Source organism: Emys orbicularis, chromosome 1 (genome assembly GCF_028017835.1).
Source record: "Emys orbicularis isolate rEmyOrb1 chromosome 1, rEmyOrb1.hap1, whole genome shotgun sequence".
In the NCBI taxonomy this organism is placed as follows: domain Eukaryota; kingdom Metazoa; phylum Chordata; order Testudines; family Emydidae; genus Emys; species Emys orbicularis.
In genome coordinates, this window is record NC_088683.1 from 227,710,876 (window position 1) to 227,730,397 (window position 19,522).

Genomic DNA, 19,522 nt, shown 5'->3' on the forward strand with positions numbered 1-19,522 from the left:
CAAATCTGTTAAGCCTGTTTCTTACTCAATAACTTTTGATGATTTAAAGTTACTAAGACCCCTCACTGAGTTATGCTTCCTCAATTTATTTCTGCTTGAGCAGCCAACTACACTTATGAAGTTAGTTATGAAGTTAAGGAAGTTTAGCTTTCAGACTTATTTTTCCTTGAAGCAATGAGAATGTGCCTATACTGTATTACAGACCTGGGAACTGAAAATGACACTCTTCCATAGTGGCAAAGAAAACATGCCACCTTAAAAAAAATCTTTCTTTGCATTAATTTATATCTGATAACAGAAGCGTTCTTTAAAGTGTATGAAACTACGTCTTATCATCATCAGTAATTGTGGATTGTCAAACACATGTTGCAGCCCAGCCCAGCCCCCCCCACATGGATGGAACTCAGTCCATTATGATTGGATCCAACTGCTGAATCTCACGTGCTTCCTAAATGCCCTGGGTCTTGATAGTAACGGGTCACTGTTCCTAACTCTGGGTCTCTCACATGCATTCTCAGGTGCAGAACCTGTGTCTGACCCTCCTTGGGCAGCAGGACCTTTCAGTTGGCTGCCTAGACCCTAGAACCAGCATCACAGCCCTCCCAAGCACCCAGTTGCTTAGACATGTTTCCCCTGGCTGTGGGAGCTCTGATTTCCTAGTTAATCCCTTTAGGGACAATGTGGCAGAAAAGCAATGAATACAGGCTTAGCAAAGGAATTTCTTAACCACAGTTACATTTACTCTTAACAAAGCACAACAGAGTTACAGATTCATGGAAAACAACAAATCCCTAAACATAACTCCCTGGTCTGATCTCGCCCCATCTGAAATCTCTAGTTCTGGTCAGCATTCTTTGGCAAGGCAAGCCCCTACCTCCCCCCCAGCTTTCTTCCTCTCTCCAGCACAGGCTTCTGGCATCTGGTATTGGATGGCCCCCTTCTTCAGAGAAGCAGCCTCCATAAGTAAAGTCTCCTGTCTTTAGTCAGATGATCAGGCTGAGAAATTGCATGCTCTCCTAGCTAGGTTTCTGTTTATGAAGTCCATTCAAAGTCACAGGTCCTGCTAGTAGAAACCCCATTGCTCCAGCAGGGAAGAGTCATTCAGTGTTAATGGCCCTTGATGGCTCTCTCATTATTAGCCTCTTCAAGGTGCAGGGCCAGCTCCAGGTTTTCTGCTGCCCCAAGCGGCCAAAAAAAAAAGCTGTGGCAGCGCAATCGCAGTTCGGCGGCAGGTCCTTCACTCCCTCTCTTCCTCTTTGGCGGCACTTCGGTGGCAGCTCAAAGAGGAAGAGAGGGACTCGCCACCGAATTCCCACCAAAAACCCGGACGTGCCGCCCCAAGCACCTGCTTCTTTGGCTGGTGCCTGGAGCCAGCCCTGTCAAGGTGTCCCACCCTCTAACATGAGCACACAGCATCTACAAGACATTTCCTTTGTCAAGATTTCATCACCACGTGGATGTCTGAACCCACCATGGAAATTACAATACAGACCAAAGGTCACAGTGAAGGTTACAATCACTGGTATTCTCAAAACAAATGGGAATCCCCCAAAATGTGGAGTTCAAAATTTGACCCAGATATTCACCGTTTGTCTCACATTTCTGCCACTTGCCTCCATGAGGTTGTTTCTTTTGCTTTCTCTTACTCCAGCCCTGATATTTCGTTTGTAATCTAGGACACTTTTCCTCTTTCTGCAAGCCTTATCTCTTTTCCAGATCTCATCTCTCTAGCCCTACCTCTTTCCATCTCGCTCCCTCTTCAAAATCTCTCATTCAGCTCCTGATCCTCTCCTGCCAGGCCTGACCCTCTCTCCAAGGACTAGCTCACTTCATTATTGCTGATGTTCGCCTGCTCTGTGTTCCCACCAGAGGTGGTGAATACAGCAAAAAAGTATTCCCTCAAAGAAAACCTATCAACTAGTTGGCTGCTCTCTGCAGCCCTTTTTATTCACATATCTTTCCAATTCATCATTTGCAGAAATGGAGGTAGGTTTAGCTTAAATAAGGCAAGGGAGAGCTTTCAGATTGTACAGTAAATATATTTTCTCCCATCTGAAGTCCTTCATGAGGTGGGAAGAACTAAGTTTGTATAGAAAAGACATGGGAAAATACAATCTTATGACTCAGTGTTGGTGGTGGAGTTTGACTTAGAGGGCTCACCTTTCAGTATGCAAGCCACATTTGAAGTGACAACCTGCAAGGGGTTTAAAGATATGGTGTATCTATTTGATAAGAAAAACAAATATATGACTTGTGTTCTTCCTTTTTTGTCTTGATTCAGGCACTTTGCAGTATATGGCTCCAGAGATTATAGATAAGGGGCCTCGAGGATATGGTGCACCAGCTGATATCTGGTCACTGGGTTGTACTATCATTGAAATGGCAACAGGAAAGCCTCCGTTTCATGAGCTGGGGGAGCCACAAGCAGCAATGTTTAAAGTAAGAATTGTTTTATTTGCTGGACAGTTTGTGAAACATGAAGTAGTACCTGTTAATTAAATTTTCATATAGTTAATATTTACAAGTTAAATATTCTGGGCAATTTAATCTACACTGACATTGTAATTACCTGTTGTTATAGGAGTGGCTCTGCACAGGGTCAAGGTCCAAACTGTGATCTCCTTATGCATGTGAATGATCCCATTTGCTTCAAGATGCATCACTCAGGGAAGTCCTCAGGGAAGTGCTGTGTGCATGGTGCTTTACAAATCAAATAGAGATGGTCCCTCAGACAGGTTAACTGAAGTGCAAAGAGACCAGGTGGCCTGCTGGTCACATAGTGAGTAGTTGCAGAGCTTAGAACAACTGTATACCTATGGATTTGCTGTTTGGAATCTTACACTGTACAGGAAATATTAAGTCTGGCTTTTAAAGGCATAGTTTTGGATGCGCATGGAGACATAACTTGAAAGTGGTTAATGCATTGGCATTTTATACCCTGCACTACAGTTCAAATACAGGCTCTACTGTTCAGCATTTTGGCTTCAGCCTGCATTGCGAGTAGACCTTACTGGATCTCACAAAGCTAAATTGCTATTGTAAATGTATAATAGTGCCACAGTGCGTTAATACAGTTATCTAATGTGATTATTCAGACAACTCTTTATTTTAGCAAGCTGCTGCCACTTGTTTAACCACTTAGCTACTATCTGCCTTGTTGCCAGCATAATTTCCAGGCTCCTGCTACTTGTTCTCCAGAGTCTATTTTACATAAATATGTCAAGGCTGAAAAGAATAATTTTTCCAGATTTGTACGGCATGTGCAGAATGAGTGGCACAACTGTCTTAAAGGGTACGGCTACACTGCAAAGAAAACCCCCTGGAGCAACGAGTCTCCGAACTTGGGTCAGCTGCTCCGGTCTCGCGCTGTGGGGCTAAAATAGCAGTGTGGACGTTCAGACTCAGGCTTCAGACCTGGCAAGGGGGTTAAGGCTCAAGCTCAGGGTTCTGCCTTCACTTGAATGTCCGCATTGCTGTTTTTAGCCCTGCTCGAGACTCGCTGCTGTGGGTTGCTTGGTTTGTGTGCATTGTAGACATACCCAAAAATAGTTCTGTAAAATCAGCCCTGGGGATTAAAAATGGGTAGCTCAAGCTGATGCACCAGAGGGCAATATCAAGTTACTATCCAGTGATGTTTTGAAATAAATAAATTTCTGTCCAATCACATTATCCAAGTGTGGGATTACGTTAACCCTTTGAACATTGCATAATTTCCAGTTGGCTGCCATTGAAGGGCTAAGAAAGACGGGTCTCAGCATTGGGTATAATGAGTGCATCTGGCAGCCAGGGGCTGGGTGTTTGCGCTTGTGCTGAGAGTGAGCACTGGGTAGTTTGGCACCTGCAAAGCAGGACAGGTCTGGACACCAGACAGAGGGAATGGGCTATGAAGGGACTCAGCATTAGGGCTGGAAGTTGGTTTTGGTGTTTGGGGAGAAGTGTACTGAGCGGGCTCAGCAACTGGGAGGGAGGCGCCGGCTAGCATATGGAATAGAAGGGCTTGGCGGCTAGTAGGGAGAATAGAGTCTGGAGCACTTGTGGTGGGTATAGTCAGACCCAGGGGTTGCACGAGGCTTAGATAGTTGGATATGTCCATTTCTTGACATTTGAGTTGGGCCACTGTAACCAGTTAGGATACACATCTGCAGGGTTAAACATTTGCAGTAGAAATACAGCCAGATCCCCTACTGGCGTAAATGGAGCCCCGTTGATGTTCCACTGACTTCAATGGACTTCTGCATTGCAGCTGTCAAACCCTCCACTTGCTGTCAATGGAGCTATGCCAGTTTACACCAAGCGAGGAGCTAGCTAGTGGCCTTTTGCAGTTCTTCGTTTGAGGCCAAATAATTTTCTGTCCGTATTTTACTTACAGGTTGGGATGTTTAAAATTCATCCTGAAATCCCAGAATCACTATCTGCTGAAGCAAAGGCCTTTATTTTGCTCTGCTTTGAACCTGATCCGAATAAGCGTGTCACAGCATCTGATTTACTCAAAGACCTCTTCTTAAAACAGGTGAACAAGGGCAAGAAAAACAGAATTGCGTTCAAGCCATTAGGTAAGGAATTATCAGCCAAGTAAGTTAAACTGTAGAAAGTACCTTGTAGTTTATATTTATATCTTGTTTTGGCTTGTTAAAATCTCCCCACTGGCCAAATGTATAAACCATTTATAATAAAATTAAAAGTTCATTCGATCAAGATTTTCGCAAGTTACTTAAATTTTTGGGTGCCCACCAAGAGTCACCTCAAAGAGGTCTGATTTTCAGAAGATTGGTGCTCAGCACTTTCTGAAAATCAGGTGTGTCAGGTTGGGAACCCAAATTTTAAGATACCCAAAAGCACTAATCAGTTTTGAAAATCTTGGCCAAGCATCTTGATGGTTTTGTGTTCAATTTATACATATTGGACAGGATTTTCAAACGTTGGTGCTGTCACTGTGCCTCAGTGGTTCACAGAATACCAGGTTCAGGAAAAACTGCTGAGAAATAGGGGCAGACTCACCCCACACTGGTGGTTATTCTATCATTAGATATACTAAGCCAATAACAAAAGTAAACTTTTTGTTATCCAGTGTGGTGGGACAGAAGTCAAAAATGCAGTCTCCATAGGCATTCCAGCCCTTATTTCACCACCCAGACACTAGACTTAATGTTGAGTTGTTATTGAAATCCAATTTCATGAAACAAAGGGGTCTTCTGGTCTCAAGAGATCAGGCACACAGCCAGGTCAATATATAACTTTATATATTTACTCAATAATCATGCTGCTGCCAATCCTTTAGGAACTAAAATCTAAAGGTTTGTTAATAAGAAAAGAAGAAGAAGACAACTTAAAATGGTTAATAGATCATATACATAGCCATTGCAAAGTTCTTATACCAGGTTTGTAGCAGTGATGTTATAGACTGCTAGCTTGTAAAGTCTCTCTGGTAACTTACAAAAGATTGGAAGGTCCTCATCCATAGTCAATATGCTCCTTTTAGTTGTAAATCCATAGTCCGGAGAATCAGAGCAGGAAAAAGGCAACATGGAAATATTTCAGGGGTCTTTTATATCTTCTGCCATCTGCTTAGAATTTTACTATTCCAAACAAATCTCACAGCAGTTTGTGGAAAATTACTGGCACAAGATGGAGTCCATGGTCAAGTGAGTATGTCACATGTCCTTACATGGCTTGATGACTCAATGGTAGCCATTGGCCCCATTGAGACAGCGATGTCAACAGGACGAGCCATCTGGGCAGAATGAGTTTCTTCTATGGCCCATTGTGAGAGTGAAGTGTCCTTAATGGGCAGCCAAGCTTGAAAAGTCCCTTCACAATGTGTTAGCTAGATTGGATGTAAATTACTTTGTGGGCAGTAGCGTAGCTAGTGGGGTTCAGGGGAAGCGGCCGCTTCCCCTGACCCCACATTCCACAAAAGTGGCGCTCCGGCCGGCCGGCGGAACGGGGCCGCGGGCTGGCCGGCTCCCGGCGCTCCGGCCGGCCGGCGGAACGGGGCCGCGGGCTGGCCGGCTCCCGGCGCTCCGGCCGGCCGGCGGAACGGGGCCGCGGGCTGGCCGGCTCCCGGCGCTCCGGCCGGGACTCTGGCCCTGAGAGCATTGCCGGGGGTCTCGGTGCCCCGGACAGCGCTCTGGATGGGGAAGCGGGGCGGCCCTGCGCATGCGCAGCTCCATCTTTTGGCGGCATTTCGGTGCATGCGCAGGGCCGCCGAAATGCCACCGAAGGACCGGCGCCTTTTTTCGCCGCCACTCCTCCTTCGGCTGCAACCCTAGCTACGCCACTGCTTGGGGTGTTACCCCAGGAACAAACACAATGGTGATACCAGTACATAACCAATATTCATGACTTCAGCTACAAAAATGATGCATGTTTCAGAGTGGTAGCCATGTTAGTCTGTATCAGCAAAAAGAACGAGGAGTACTTGTGGCACCTTAGAGACTAACAAATTTATTTAAATAAATTTAAATTAAATTTAAATATGCTTAAATAAATTTGTTAGTCTCTAAGGTGCCACAAGTACTCCTAAAAATGTTACATGCATATAAACAGGATAATCATCTTTAGCAAATCATAACTTTTCCATTGACACCTTACATATTTTGTACAAGTTTTGTTGCAATTGTCTAACAGTGGCAATATTCATGATAAACATGGTCATATTTCAATCATACAACATCACAAGTGCCCAATGTGGAGTATCAATATTTTGGCACCAATTGGCCTAATTTTCCAGTTACTGCTGTTTTTACTGAAAATCTGGCCACTTTGTTAGCAGGATGAATAGTGAGCCTGAACTGCTGAAGAGCCCCATTCATATCTGAGTATCAGAGGGGTAGCCGTATTAGTCTGGATCTGTAAAAAGCAACAAAGAGTCCTGTGGCACCTTATAGACTAACAGACGTATTGGAGCATAAGCTTTCGTGGGTGAGTGAATACCCATGAAAGCTTATGCTCCAATACGTCTGTTAGTCTATAAGGTGCCACAGGACTCTTTGTTGCATTCATATCTGAGAAAACTACCCATACAAATATCACAGAATGCAAACTGGAAATGTTCTTTTCTTCCTCAGCTCACCTGTTCTCATCCTCCTACCAACCCCACCCCAAGAAAGGTCTGCAGGTGCCTTCTTCCCACATTAGGAACTGCTCCATGCCAAGCAACCTTTCTTCCTTTCTTTTCGCTGGAAGTGGCGGTTCCTTGGCTGACCAATATTGGGTGGCCCCAGCTCTCCCTCATATGACCACAGGCAACTTCCTGATGTGGCAAGTGGAGGTGGGCCTACCTAGTAAACACAGGACTGTGAAGAGCCACAAGTTGACATGTGTTTTTATTTTGGTGGCAATTTAAACTCCTATTTGAAGATTAACTATGTCCTAATGACTATGCCAGAATTTTACACCGAACCCTCCCTTCCAAAATATCAACAGTTTGCGATGGTGGAGACAAACACTCAGGGCAGGTCTACACTAACCCCCCAATTCGAACTAAGGTACGCAACTTCAGCTACTTGAATAACGTAGCTGAAGTTCGAAGTACCTTAGTTCGAACTTACCTCCGTCCAGACGCGGCAGGCAGGCTCCCCCGTCGACTTCACGTACTCCTCTCGCCGAGCTGGAGTACCGCAGTCGACGGCGAGCACTTCCGGGTTCGACTTATCGCGTCCAGACAAGACGCGATAAGTCGAACCCAGAAGTTCGATTTGCTTGCCGCCGAACTACCGGGTAAGTGTAGACCTACCCTCAGAAACTTGCCTCCCAGCCTAAATATGTACTCCCAGCCTGCAACACCCCTCCTGCATCTTACTCTAGTAAATAGGCCTGTAGGGAAGTAGTGGGCACCCAACTACTCATTTATTTTGTTCTCACTTCTGGATGAAATGGGAGGGATTGTAGGAGGCTTCTTGACTTGTCCTGAAGGAGATAACAGAAGGCAGGGGATGCAAGAGAGGCAGATCGCTAGGAGGCCAATGAGAGCTCAAATCTTGGTCCCATAGTCGTGGCCTTGGAGGGGTAATTGGATGCACCTGGTGTTAGTATGTCATAGGAGGAAAATATTAATTAGCTAAAAATGCTGATTCTTTATATTCACAATGACCAAACCTGCAGAATTACCTCTAAGTACCTTGCCAAATGAGGGCTTTATAGGGTTCAGTGTGTTGGAGTTCTGTGGTTTTAAAAGCACTGCTCTCTCTCACAGTTGTGTGGTTTGCTTGTTTGCTGTCTCTTGCTAGATTATAATCGTAGTACGTCCCTCCCACTGCCAGTCCATGGGGAACAGGCTGGCAGTAGCAGCAGTGAACATGGCTCTGTCTCGCCAGATTCAGATGTACAGCATGATATGTTCTTTGAAAAGACAAAGCGATCTGTTTCAGAGAACCCAACGAAGCATCCCATTTCCCACTTAAGGTAAAGCTGTCTGATTGCTTCTGGCGTGGCCTCCACAAAGCTTATGCAGGTTAGAGTCACGTCACATGTTATCCAAGGCAATTTGTGCATGTAATGAATAGATAACCAGATGTGTTCAATAATTAAATCTGTTGCTTAATCAAAATGTCAATTGATTTAAATATTGATTATATTTAACTGATTCATGGAGATTTCCCCCAAACGTCTCCAAGTATTATGCTGGTTTATACCAGCAGTTAAAGCCTGGGACATATGAGGGCTCCATAGTCCATGGGAGTCAGTGGCAGTCTTTCAGGTGATTTCAGCAGGATTTGGTTCAGGCCCTTGAACAATAATTGCAAGTGTTCCCTCTATTTAAATACACATTAAGAAGCCTGGGAAGAGAATAGTTTCCTGATCAGAGGAGAACATGAAACATGACTCCTTCAGATACATTTGTTGCAACATATGCTCAGAATGAAATTCATCGTTATGCTCATTCTGCTTTATTTTCACTTCTTGTTATTGATTGACTTGGTGCAGCAAACAGGGCCAGACTAAGCTGAAGTAAACTGGTGTAGTTCCATTGACTTCAGGGGAGCTAGATTAATTATACCAGCTGAGGATCTGAACCGTCTTTAACAATGATTCTGAAATGAAAATTGTAGTGACAGTGAAATAAGATGAGATTAGTACTAATTATTATTTATCTATGTAAATATCCCTACCCACTCCCGTCTGTGATTTGTTATTTCTAATGCTTAGTTATGTCTTTTACATCTTCGCTTGTCTCTGATCCAGTGTTCCTGATGAGAATTCTGCCTTAGAGGATCGGAGTGCTTCTTCTTCCCTGGAGGATAGAGATTCTGGTCTCTTTCTGCTAAGGAAGGACAGTGAACGCCGGGCAATTCTCTATAAAATTCTTAAAGAGGAACAAAATAAAGTTGCTTCAAACTTACAGGAGTGTCTCGCACAGGTAATATTTTAATGCTTCTTTTCGTGTTTAAAAAGGAAAATTAAAAATCCAGTAGTATGTAGCATTTCTCTTTTTCTGACAGATGAGAGAGGGCACTTGTAGATTTTACCATTCACAGCAACTCACTCTTCCACATGCCAGGTTTATACTGTACCGCTTTTCAGTGGTCACTGGCTAGTAGTCGCATCTGATTTTTTAACTTTCTGTTTCTTTATTGTCTTCCTACTGGAAGAGGTTTCTGTAATGGAATGCTAAACTGTATTACAGCATGTGTCACATACCTTACTTGAGTGTGTAACAGCTATACGGCACAGTGCATTTAAGGATCTTCTAGAGTGCACCTCTCTTGTACTCTCTCTGTGATGGAAACTCTGTAGCCAGTCCATATCTGATCCAGGACCCTGACCTGCTAGTAGCAGTCTGAAACCTATTATATACAAGGAGTACATGACATGGTGTCAGAAGTGATTTCCATGACAATTACTTTATCCATTTAAACACAAGAGGAACTTAGGCAGGCAGAATGTAATTATCCAAACTGGAAACTGGCCAGGAAACGGGGGGTTATGATATTACTTGTATGAGAAGCGCAAAGGACAGTATACATTGTACTAGGGTGTTGGTTCAGTGTTCAACCAAAGGGAAGAGCACCACCTTCTGAATCATCAGCATATAAACCCCAGCTAACCAAGTGTGTAGGGAAGTACTTGAACAACCAAAGGTAAAAATGCCTTTAGGGACAAAATCTTCCTGAGTAGCCAGGCTGTGTGAGCTGGTGATCTCTGCAGGTGTAGGAGGAAGAGAGTCCGTTCCTTGGGCCACAATCAGTATGTCTGCACTGCAAATACAAACCGGCAGCTGGCCTGTGCCAGCTGCCTTGGGGAAAGGGGCTTGGTCTAAGGGGGATCCCAGAGCTCGGGCTGCAGCCTGAGACCAAACATCTACACTGCAATTAAACAGCCCCTTAGCCCGAACTTGAGTCAGCTGGCATGGGCCAGCCTCAGGTTTTTAATTGCAGTGTAGACATACCCATTGTGAATGGGAAGTCACTGTGTTGTGCCCCTGCTCAATGAAGAACAATGGATGTACAGGTAGTTCCACCTTCACCTCCCCCTCCCCACATTCCTGGCTTGCAGAGCAAAAAGCCGGGAGCCAGCCCTAAGTGTGCTGAGTCAAGGAGTGTTCCAAGAGAACTGCAACAGTACGGTTGTGTTTGAGGACTTCCACACCTACAGAGATAGGGGCAGGAATTTCCTTTTAGTGGGGAAAATCTCCAGTAATATGAGAGCTTGTGTGGTTGCATAAGTGTAAATTAATTAGAGCTGGATAAGAAACCAAACCAATTCTGATTTAAAAAAAATTATAGACATTTTTGTGGCTTTTTTTGGTGGTTTTCAAGTTAAATTTTTGCTGAAAACGCTCCGAATATGTTGAAGAGCTCCTAACATAATCAGCAGGTAGGTTCTTTACATACTTATTGTATTCTGTATCAGTGCAATTAATCTGCAAGCAAGAGAACAGAAGTAAAATTGTCATAATCAGATAGATATGAAAATGTTTGTTTGTTTGTCTCTTGTGCGTTTTTGTCTTGTATAAACCTCTCCCGCCCAGAAATGATGGTGAATTAATTGGTTTAAAGTTCTCCTTTCTATTGGATCCTGAAAGTGTATGGCATCTTTGAAAACTACCATCTTCATTTCACTGGTCAATGCAGCTCTTCTTATTCATCTACATTTTCTCTGATACAAATCAATCTAAATTCTATTAGAGAAGCACAGAGTGAGTCCAGCTAAAATGCTGAGTGGTGTCATGCCAGTGCACTGCATCCTTTCTAAAAAGGCCCCCTCTACAGTACTAAACATAGTTGATGTGAGAACAGTGGCTTGGTCAGACATGTTGAGCCAAGTCCAGCCCTAATGTAAGCAGGTGGAACTCTATTGCACTGTGGCTGAATTTAGCTCATTATCTGTATCCTGCCTTAACAGCCAACTTAATCATGCAGTACAATATTGACTGCATGTATAGCAGAAAGCTGCTGTTGCAGTTGCAGTGAATTGGTAGAACTACATAAGAAGCCTATTGGAATGGAAACAAAGCAAAAATATATTTTAGGGTTTAAAATAATCAGTGCCAGTGACTGCTTCTGACACAGTGATTTTCATGCTATGAGTTACGACAAATTCTTTCTGTATTTAACAAACTTACTAGGTCTTTAATTTGTCACAAAAAGTCACTAACTGTAAATTCTACACTAGTTACACATCTACTAATGTGATAAACTGAGAGAACCCATATTGTGACTGGACTTTCATGTGTTTGTCATCCTCTCTATTTACATACAGAGAAGCAAATATAAAGGGCACTGACTAAACAATTATGTATCCACTCTCTTCATTTCAAGGACAGTCATTACAACCCTTGGTTTTGTTTTCACAAAGTAAATATTAAGTTACAGTAAATATAATTCTTAAGGTGTGACAAGGGCAGAGAATACAATACAAGTTTAGTAGGACTTGCAGATGGGTGATTAAATTTCCGTCACTTTTGTGTGGTTGTGTGAGAAACAGCAGCAGGAAATATAAACTGTAACCCTGTAACGTTAGCATTGCTAAACCATTAGGTTCTTAGGTACAGGGGATTTATTGTTTCCTTGTGTGAGTCTTGACATCGTGCACTGAATACCTTTTCTCCAGAATTCTGAAGAACTGCAACTTTCAGTCACCCACATCAAGCAGATAATTGGGATTTTAAGGGACTTCATACACTCTCCCGAACACCGAGTGATGGCATCCACTATATCCAAGCTGAAAGTGGATTTGGACTTTGACAGCACTTCCATCAATCAGATTCACCTGGTGCTGTTTGGATTTCAGGATGCAGTAAGTCCTCCATTTGTCTAGAAGCAGAAGGGAGTGGCATTCCACTCTGATAAACCAAATCCCTGTACTCCTCTTCCTATTCCCAGGGCCTTCCTGGCTGAACCCCTGCTACTTCCCTCTGCTTTCCCTGCTCCCCATCCCTGCTCATTCCCTTCCGCACAGCCAATCACTCCTATAGCTCCTCTTGGCCCTTCTGCATGATGTGTCAGGAACTGGTGGGATATGTTGGGTAAGTGAGAGAGATGACTGGGATGTGGCAAGTGGCAGGTGAGAAGAGATGTGTGCTCGATGCTATTGAGGGTCAGGGGAAAAGGTCTGTTTGGAGAAGACCTGGGTAGTGGGGAACACAGCTGTATTGACAAACTAGGGGGACGGGGGAGCCCAGTGCTTCTGTGCTGAGCCATCAATGCTAAATGGTCTCTCTTGATGCAGCAGTCATTGCTACCTGGCATACTGAGCACTATGCAGAGCTCTAGGTGCATGGAAATCTCAGTGCAGAAACACATGGGCTCCCCAAGCACTACTGCCTGGTGCATGAGTGAGCCAAGGCCATTGGTGCTTGAAGGGCTCCCCCAACTAACTATGTCTTGGCACCGTGTGGGTGATCCCAGGATCCTTGCACACAAGCCTCATCCCAGCAGGCCCCTGATACATCACTAGTGATCCCCACTAGGGCCCTACTCATCCCAGCTCTCTGTTTGCTGCCCCATCCTCACTTATACAGCAGAACCCTGTTTATCCCATCTAATTGGGACTGGATTGGATAATCAGAAATTCGGATAATCCAGAGAATGGAAAAATTCGAGGCTGCAGCGCCATCTGGTGGCCACAGGAGAGATCAGCTGCTTCTGGACCTGTGTGCGTTGGTTATTCGGTTAACTCAGAGAGCTGGATAATGGGAGGTCAGATAAGTGGGGCTCTGCTGAACTCCAGTATCTCCCTAGAGTCCCATCTCTTTTGTTGTCTTGTCCCATGATAATCATATCAGGCCATGTAGTTCAGGAATGAATCTGGCAACTGTGACAGGGGCTTTTGTAAGGGCTTGATCCAAGATGTCAAATCCTAAGAGCATCACTTTCCCTACGATCTCTCCTGCTCCAGAGGCCACTCCCATACATCCCACTGCCCCTCGCTGTCCTGTTTTTGTGGGTTTTTTTTTTTTTTTTACAAAATATCAAAAGGTTTATATTTTTGCTAGTCTGGGGGTGTGTGTGTGGGGGGGGGGACAGCTCAGGGCGAGATCCTTCAGCACCTCCATGTACAGAATTTCTACTGGCTTCAGTGGGAGCTGGCGCTGCACATGTAGTGACAACACCAGCATTGTGCTGTTATCAGTGAACAACTTCCTTGGGACCTCCAATAAGGTTCCTCTGCAGCGTGGGGCATGGGTCACTTGCTGGAGGATTCTCTGCACCTTGAAGTCTTTAAACCAGAAGTTGAGGACTTCAGTAGCTCAGACATAGGTTAGGAGTTTGTTACAGGAGTGGGTGGGTGAGATTCTGTGGCCTGCGTTGTGCAGGAGGTCAGACTAGAAGATCATAATGGTCCCTTCTGACCTTCAAGTCTATGAGTCTATGAGGGTGGTTGACTACTCCTAAGCACCAGACAGAGGATCCTTTGACTTCTACATTCCATTTAATTATCTTTTTATTTTATTTTATTTAAATACATGACTGCTTGGCTCCACTATCTCAAATGGAAGCCTATTCACCAATTTCTCTGTAAAAAATACTACTCAAATTCTTTTTATGCACTGAGTATATTCCCTTTGTGCCCTAGTTCTTGTCTTATCACATCTCCTGTTAATCCTCTTCTGTCAAGGCTAAATAAGGTTTTGTCAGTCTCCCTTCATCTGTGAACCCCTCCATTGCATTTATCAGTTTAGTTATTCTAAGCTAAATTGAAGAGAGTTCTAGAAACTTATGTTTTATATATATAGTGTATCCTTAGTCTTGCATAATTTTAATTTTATTTAGTATGGCTACAATGCTGAGATATCTTAGTGGCTGCTTAGAGCACTGCATTTTATTAGCATATGGGAGATTTGGAAGTTGTTGTTCATGAGCTGGTGAAGTCTGAACTCAGCATCTTTAGTCTCAAGAGGAAAGGGTTGTGCTGACTTGTACTATACAGATTCCCATTAATTTACAGAGCTTTATCTGAATCTTTACAAAACAAAGTTTTGTCTGTGGTGTCTAGGTCCTTTGCTGATGCTTTTGCTTATTTCTATACTTGTAGGTGAACAAAGTATTAAGGAATCATTTAATTAGGCCTCATTGGATGTTTGCAATGGATAACATAATTCGCCGTGCAGTCCAAGCAGCAGTCACTATTCTTATTCCAGGTAAATCAAAGCACATCAGTACTAGTTTCTAAATGAAACACTTCCAAAATGCATCATAAATGGTTTCACGTTCTTTCCAGCTGATGGATCCATCTCATTTCTGAAGTTTGTTAGTAGGGGGGAAATAGGGTCTTGAGTGATTTCTCTTCAGCTGGGGGGGGGGGGGCGGGACGGGACGGTGCTGTGGACAGGGACAACAGTTTTTTCAAATAACCAGGAAACTAGGCTGCACAGAGTAAAATGGATTTACTCCTTTATAGTTGGTAGTTTTATAACTGGGGAAACCTAATTCTAAAGGCTTTTGGAATTAGGCCATAACTTACCCTTAAACTGAAGGGGAAGTGCTTCATTGGATGGTCTCTGTGTGTATTCCATTTGAGGTGCACCTGCACTCCATACCCCTGAGACTGGAAGACTTTTCATTATTAGTGTCCGTTGGTCCGTGCCTGTGGCCTTCTTCTCTTGGTGCTCCAACCGACGGTATAAGGGATGGTGCAGACCAACTGTCTCTCTAGTTCCATTCTATCACCTGTGGTCTGAGACAGGGGTCCTCCATTGTCCACAGCTTTAGCTAGTGTTCTTTGTTTATGTGTAAAAAGTTGTAAATGGTTTGTTCTTATATAAGTTTCCTCTAGAGCTAGTTAGTTTTAGGAGCCATTGTTTGGGGGTACTGCTGCACTCCCCACAGCCATGTAGGGGATTCTTAGCATGTCCAAGATGCCAGGCTTCGAGATCTCCATGGTTTTCCCCCGGGCCTTCCTGGTCAGCGACAACCACAACACTTGTCTGTATTGCCTCAGGGAAGCTCACATCCCCTCCAAGTGTAATATTTGTCAGTCCTTCCCTCACTCGACCCACCAATCCTGAGAGTTCTGACTTCAAACATTGCTGATGGATCGCTCAAGGAGGCCACAGTCCAACTGTGGCCCATCAGACCTCACGTACACTGGGCAGAGGCACCGAGAAGCAGTCTTAGAGCGTGGTTGTGTCCACACTGGGAACAGAATTAAGGACTCTAGCAAACAGGACAGACATGAGAAAGGTAAGAGTAAACACTCTCACAAGATGTATGTGAGAAATCCCCCTCTAAGGAGAGGACTTCTTCCCCAATGCATTCTATGTTGGGTGACACTCTGCACCCCAATACGGGTGTGTCAGGAGGTCCTAAGGAGCACAGTGCCAGTTCCATGGCCTCGAGAGGCAAAAGTGCCCCGAAACCATCAACCACTGAAGGAGCAGGACCGTCCTGTGTACCAACGAGTGAAAGGAGTGGGTGGACAACTCCTACACAAATGCTGACTTGCATGGAGAAGGATTCATTGGTACTGAGAACCACTGTCTGCTCAAAACTGGCACTGCCAGTGCCACCAAGAGAGAGAAGCCCACCAGCATCAGTGGTCAGATATGCTATCCTGGAGGATCTTACAGTCTGCAGACCCAGAATCACTGATTCTGTCCTCACACCATTGTTTCGTCACTCATTGGTACCATCTACCAGTGGAAGCATAGTAAGACCATCACTGGTACTAACGGCCCTGCCCATGGACACAGAGGTCTTGTGCTCCTCCAGCAAGCCTGGGATTAGTGGGGAGAGTTTACCAGTCTTATCAAGACAGGAAGTCAGCTCCAGCAGAGGCTCTAAAATCTCATGGGCACCTTCTCACTCCCACAGGACCTGGCTTGGGACCAGTAATACCGTTCTCCCTGGAGACCACCCCATTATCCCTATGAACTCTCTCAATGGCTTTATTGGGGTCCCGGGGATCCCTATATGAGACATCCTGAATACAGACAGACAAGAATGCAAGTTGAGGCATGTACCCCTGCATTGTGAAGAACCCCAATCCATTCAGGAATGCTCTGAGGAAGAGAAACAACTCAACAAGGCAGAGCCACTAGCCACTGTGGGGATATCATTGTTCTCACTAGATGAGACAGTCACACCAGCCTCACCACCTGATGACTATAGGCAATTTCAAGATCTCCTAAGGAGAACTGCAGACATGCTTCATATCCCCCTGGAAGAAGCATAGGCCATCCCTCATAAATTACTTGGATATCCTTCAAAGTTCAGATCTTAGTAAGGTGGCATTGTCTATCAATGAAGCTATATTAGGACTAGCCAAGATGGTCTGGCATATTCCAGCCATCTGTACTCCCACTCTGAAAAAAACAAAGGAGAAATATTTTATACCATCTAAAGTGGCAGAATACTTTATTCTTGCATCCCACTCTGAACTTCTAGTGGTGCAGGCTGTCACTGAACGGAACAAGCAATATCAACCCAGATCTACACCCACAATAAGGAGGCCAAATGTCTAGACTTCTTTGGGAGAAAGAACTTCCCTTCCACAAGTTTACAGTTCTGCATAGCAAGCTGTCAGGCTTTAATGGCAAAGTATGAGTTTATAAATTATAATCCGTTCTCTAAATTTCTCAACAGGCTGCCTCAAGAACACAGACTTCAATTCCATACAATCATCAAAGAAGGTAAATGCTAGCCAGGTCTGCCCTCCAAGCTTTGGTAGATGCAGCAGATACAGCCTCCCACTCAATGGCACCATCTGTAGTCATGAAATGGCTTTGTGACTCCAATCCTCCAGATTTCCCCAAGAAGCCCAATCAACCCTGGAAGAGCTGCCCTTCAAGGGAAATAACCTATTCATTGAGAAGACGGACTAACCATTATATAATACCCTTATACCCTTAAGGACTCGAGCGACATTCCCTTCGCTGATATTTGGATGGATGATGAACTTAGAGCATGCTTGGAGATTGTACAGTCCATCCTCAGCAATAACAGAAAATGCTAAGCAGCAAAATGGAAGAAATTCTCCTTATGGCATCAATTCCAAGACTCCCTACAATTATGACCGACCTCCTGTCTCTGAAAACATCAAAGTTCTCTAGTGTACTTGGCACCCATTAGTGCCTTTCACCCTCCAATGGACAAATATTCAGTCTTCACCCACCCGACTATAGTCAGGTTTCTGAAGGGACTTGTCAGATCCTTTTCCCCAGTACTGACATGGGACCTCAATCTAGTCCAGTCAGCATTAACAAATTCTCCCTTCGAACCTTTAGCGTCATGTCCCTTCACTCCTCTATCTGTGAAGGTTGCCCATCTAGTTGCCCACCTCAGCCAGAAGAGTAGGTGAGCTGAGGGCCCTTGCGGTTGACCCACCTTATATGTCCTTCCATAAGGATAAAGTTTCCCTGAGGTTACATTCTAAATTCAATCCAAAAGTAATCTCATAATTCCATCTGACTCAGGTCATCCACTTACCTGTCTTCTATCCAGAGCCCCATGCCACCAGAGAGGACAGTGTCCGTTGAGCCTTGACCTTTTACCTACAGTGGACAATGTCTTTCAGGAAATCTCCTAAACTATTTGTCTCCTTTGCTTCCCCCCTCATACATTTGGCGATCTCCTCACAGAGACTTCCTAAATGATTTTGGGATGCGTCCTGCGTGAGAGAGCACGCCTGACCAGGGCCCAGTGTAGATCTGCAACTTCATGTAGAGATGGCCCTCTTCTAGAGATCTGCAAAGCAGCAGCGTGGGGCTCTGTGCATACCTTTGAGACATTTTGCCCTGGTACAAGGTTCTACAGATGTATCCTTCAGTCTGTGATACAGCAGGGTTCCTCAAACCCTCCTTTTCAATGAGTACGGCTTGTGAGTCGCCTCAAACAGAATACACATAGGGACCATCATTCAAAGAAGACAGTCTGGTTGCTTACCTTTTACAGCAAGTGGAGTTCTTTGAGATGTGTCCCTGTGTGTATTCCACTGCCCACCTCTGCTTCAGATCCTTATCCTAAGGTTATTTGCTGTGGAGAAGGAACTGGAGAGGCAGTCAGTCCACATCACCCCTTGTACCCTTGGTTTGGAGCAGAAGGAGAAGGGTGCAGGCATGAGCCAATGGACACTGCTAGTGAAAATCTTCCAGTCTCAGGCATATGGAGCAAATGTGCAGTTCAGAAGGAATACAGATAGGAACAAAACATCTCGAAGAATGCCAGTTAGTGCACAAAGTAAGTAACCAGACTTTTCTGGAATTCTTCTTCCTCTAAAAGCAACTCTGTTCCCCCATTATGTAAACAGAATCCTGAGTCTCTATCGCCTGTCTACGCTATTTATTACTTCTGCTACATCATCAGTGCACCCGTCATTTTATAGACAAGTAAGATTGTGAACGCCATACAAACAGGGACCTATCCTCAGATGAATGCACTAATACTGCCACTGCTGTTGTTTAAGCCTGTTTGGAAATGGTGCCACAAAGTCTGTGGTTCAATTAATGTAAGAGACTAATGCTATCATGTGTTAATATTTGCCAAGGTTACATTTCACTCCTAGCTACTGGTATCTCCCTTATTAAACACCATAGGAAAGTACATACCATGTGGAAAGCATCAGGATAAAATCTCATCACTACTTTACTCAGCTTTTTTCAGTTAAAGAGGAAATGTGCCACCCATAAGATGTCCAGAAAAAGTGTTGCTTTCCTGTGGTTTTCCCACATTCACTACCCCCAAAAAAGCAAGGGTATGTGGTACTAAATTGACTTCTTCATTGATTTGTGCAGAGCTTCAAGCTCACTTTGAGCCAGCTTCAGAGACTGAAGGAGTGGAAAAAGATGCCGATGAAGTAGAAGATGATTGCCACCCAATGGAACAAAATGGAAATGAGGAGCCAGTTGTCACATCTGGAGTGAGCACACTCAGTTCCGTGGTGTCACATGAATCACAGCAGCAACATCTTAATCTGCAGCTAGCCAAACTTAAACAAGAGACGAACAGGTAACTTCTCTTGTAGAACTATGCTTTTTTTCATGTGGTCTTCAAAAAACCTTCAAGAATAAACAACACACTCAAAAAAGAATGTTTATTCATAGGCATGTGTTCATCCAACCACAGGATCCTCTAGTCAAAGTAGA

The 19,522-nt window shown here is 44.3% G+C and overlaps 1 protein-coding gene across 1 annotated transcript in view; it reads left to right on the plus strand.

Moving 5' to 3' along the window:
* MAP3K15 (mitogen-activated protein kinase kinase kinase 15) overlaps window positions 1-19,522 on the plus strand; it is a 165,864-nt gene that overhangs the window by 138,101 nt on the left and 8,241 nt on the right. The window contains 7 exon segments of the mRNA XM_065411146.1: window positions 2,282-2,439; window positions 4,370-4,553; window positions 8,229-8,403; window positions 9,184-9,358; window positions 12,052-12,237; window positions 14,476-14,581; window positions 19,172-19,385. Coding sequence (XP_065267218.1) covers window positions 2,282-2,439; window positions 4,370-4,553; window positions 8,229-8,403; window positions 9,184-9,358; window positions 12,052-12,237; window positions 14,476-14,581; window positions 19,172-19,385 — 1,198 coding nt within the window.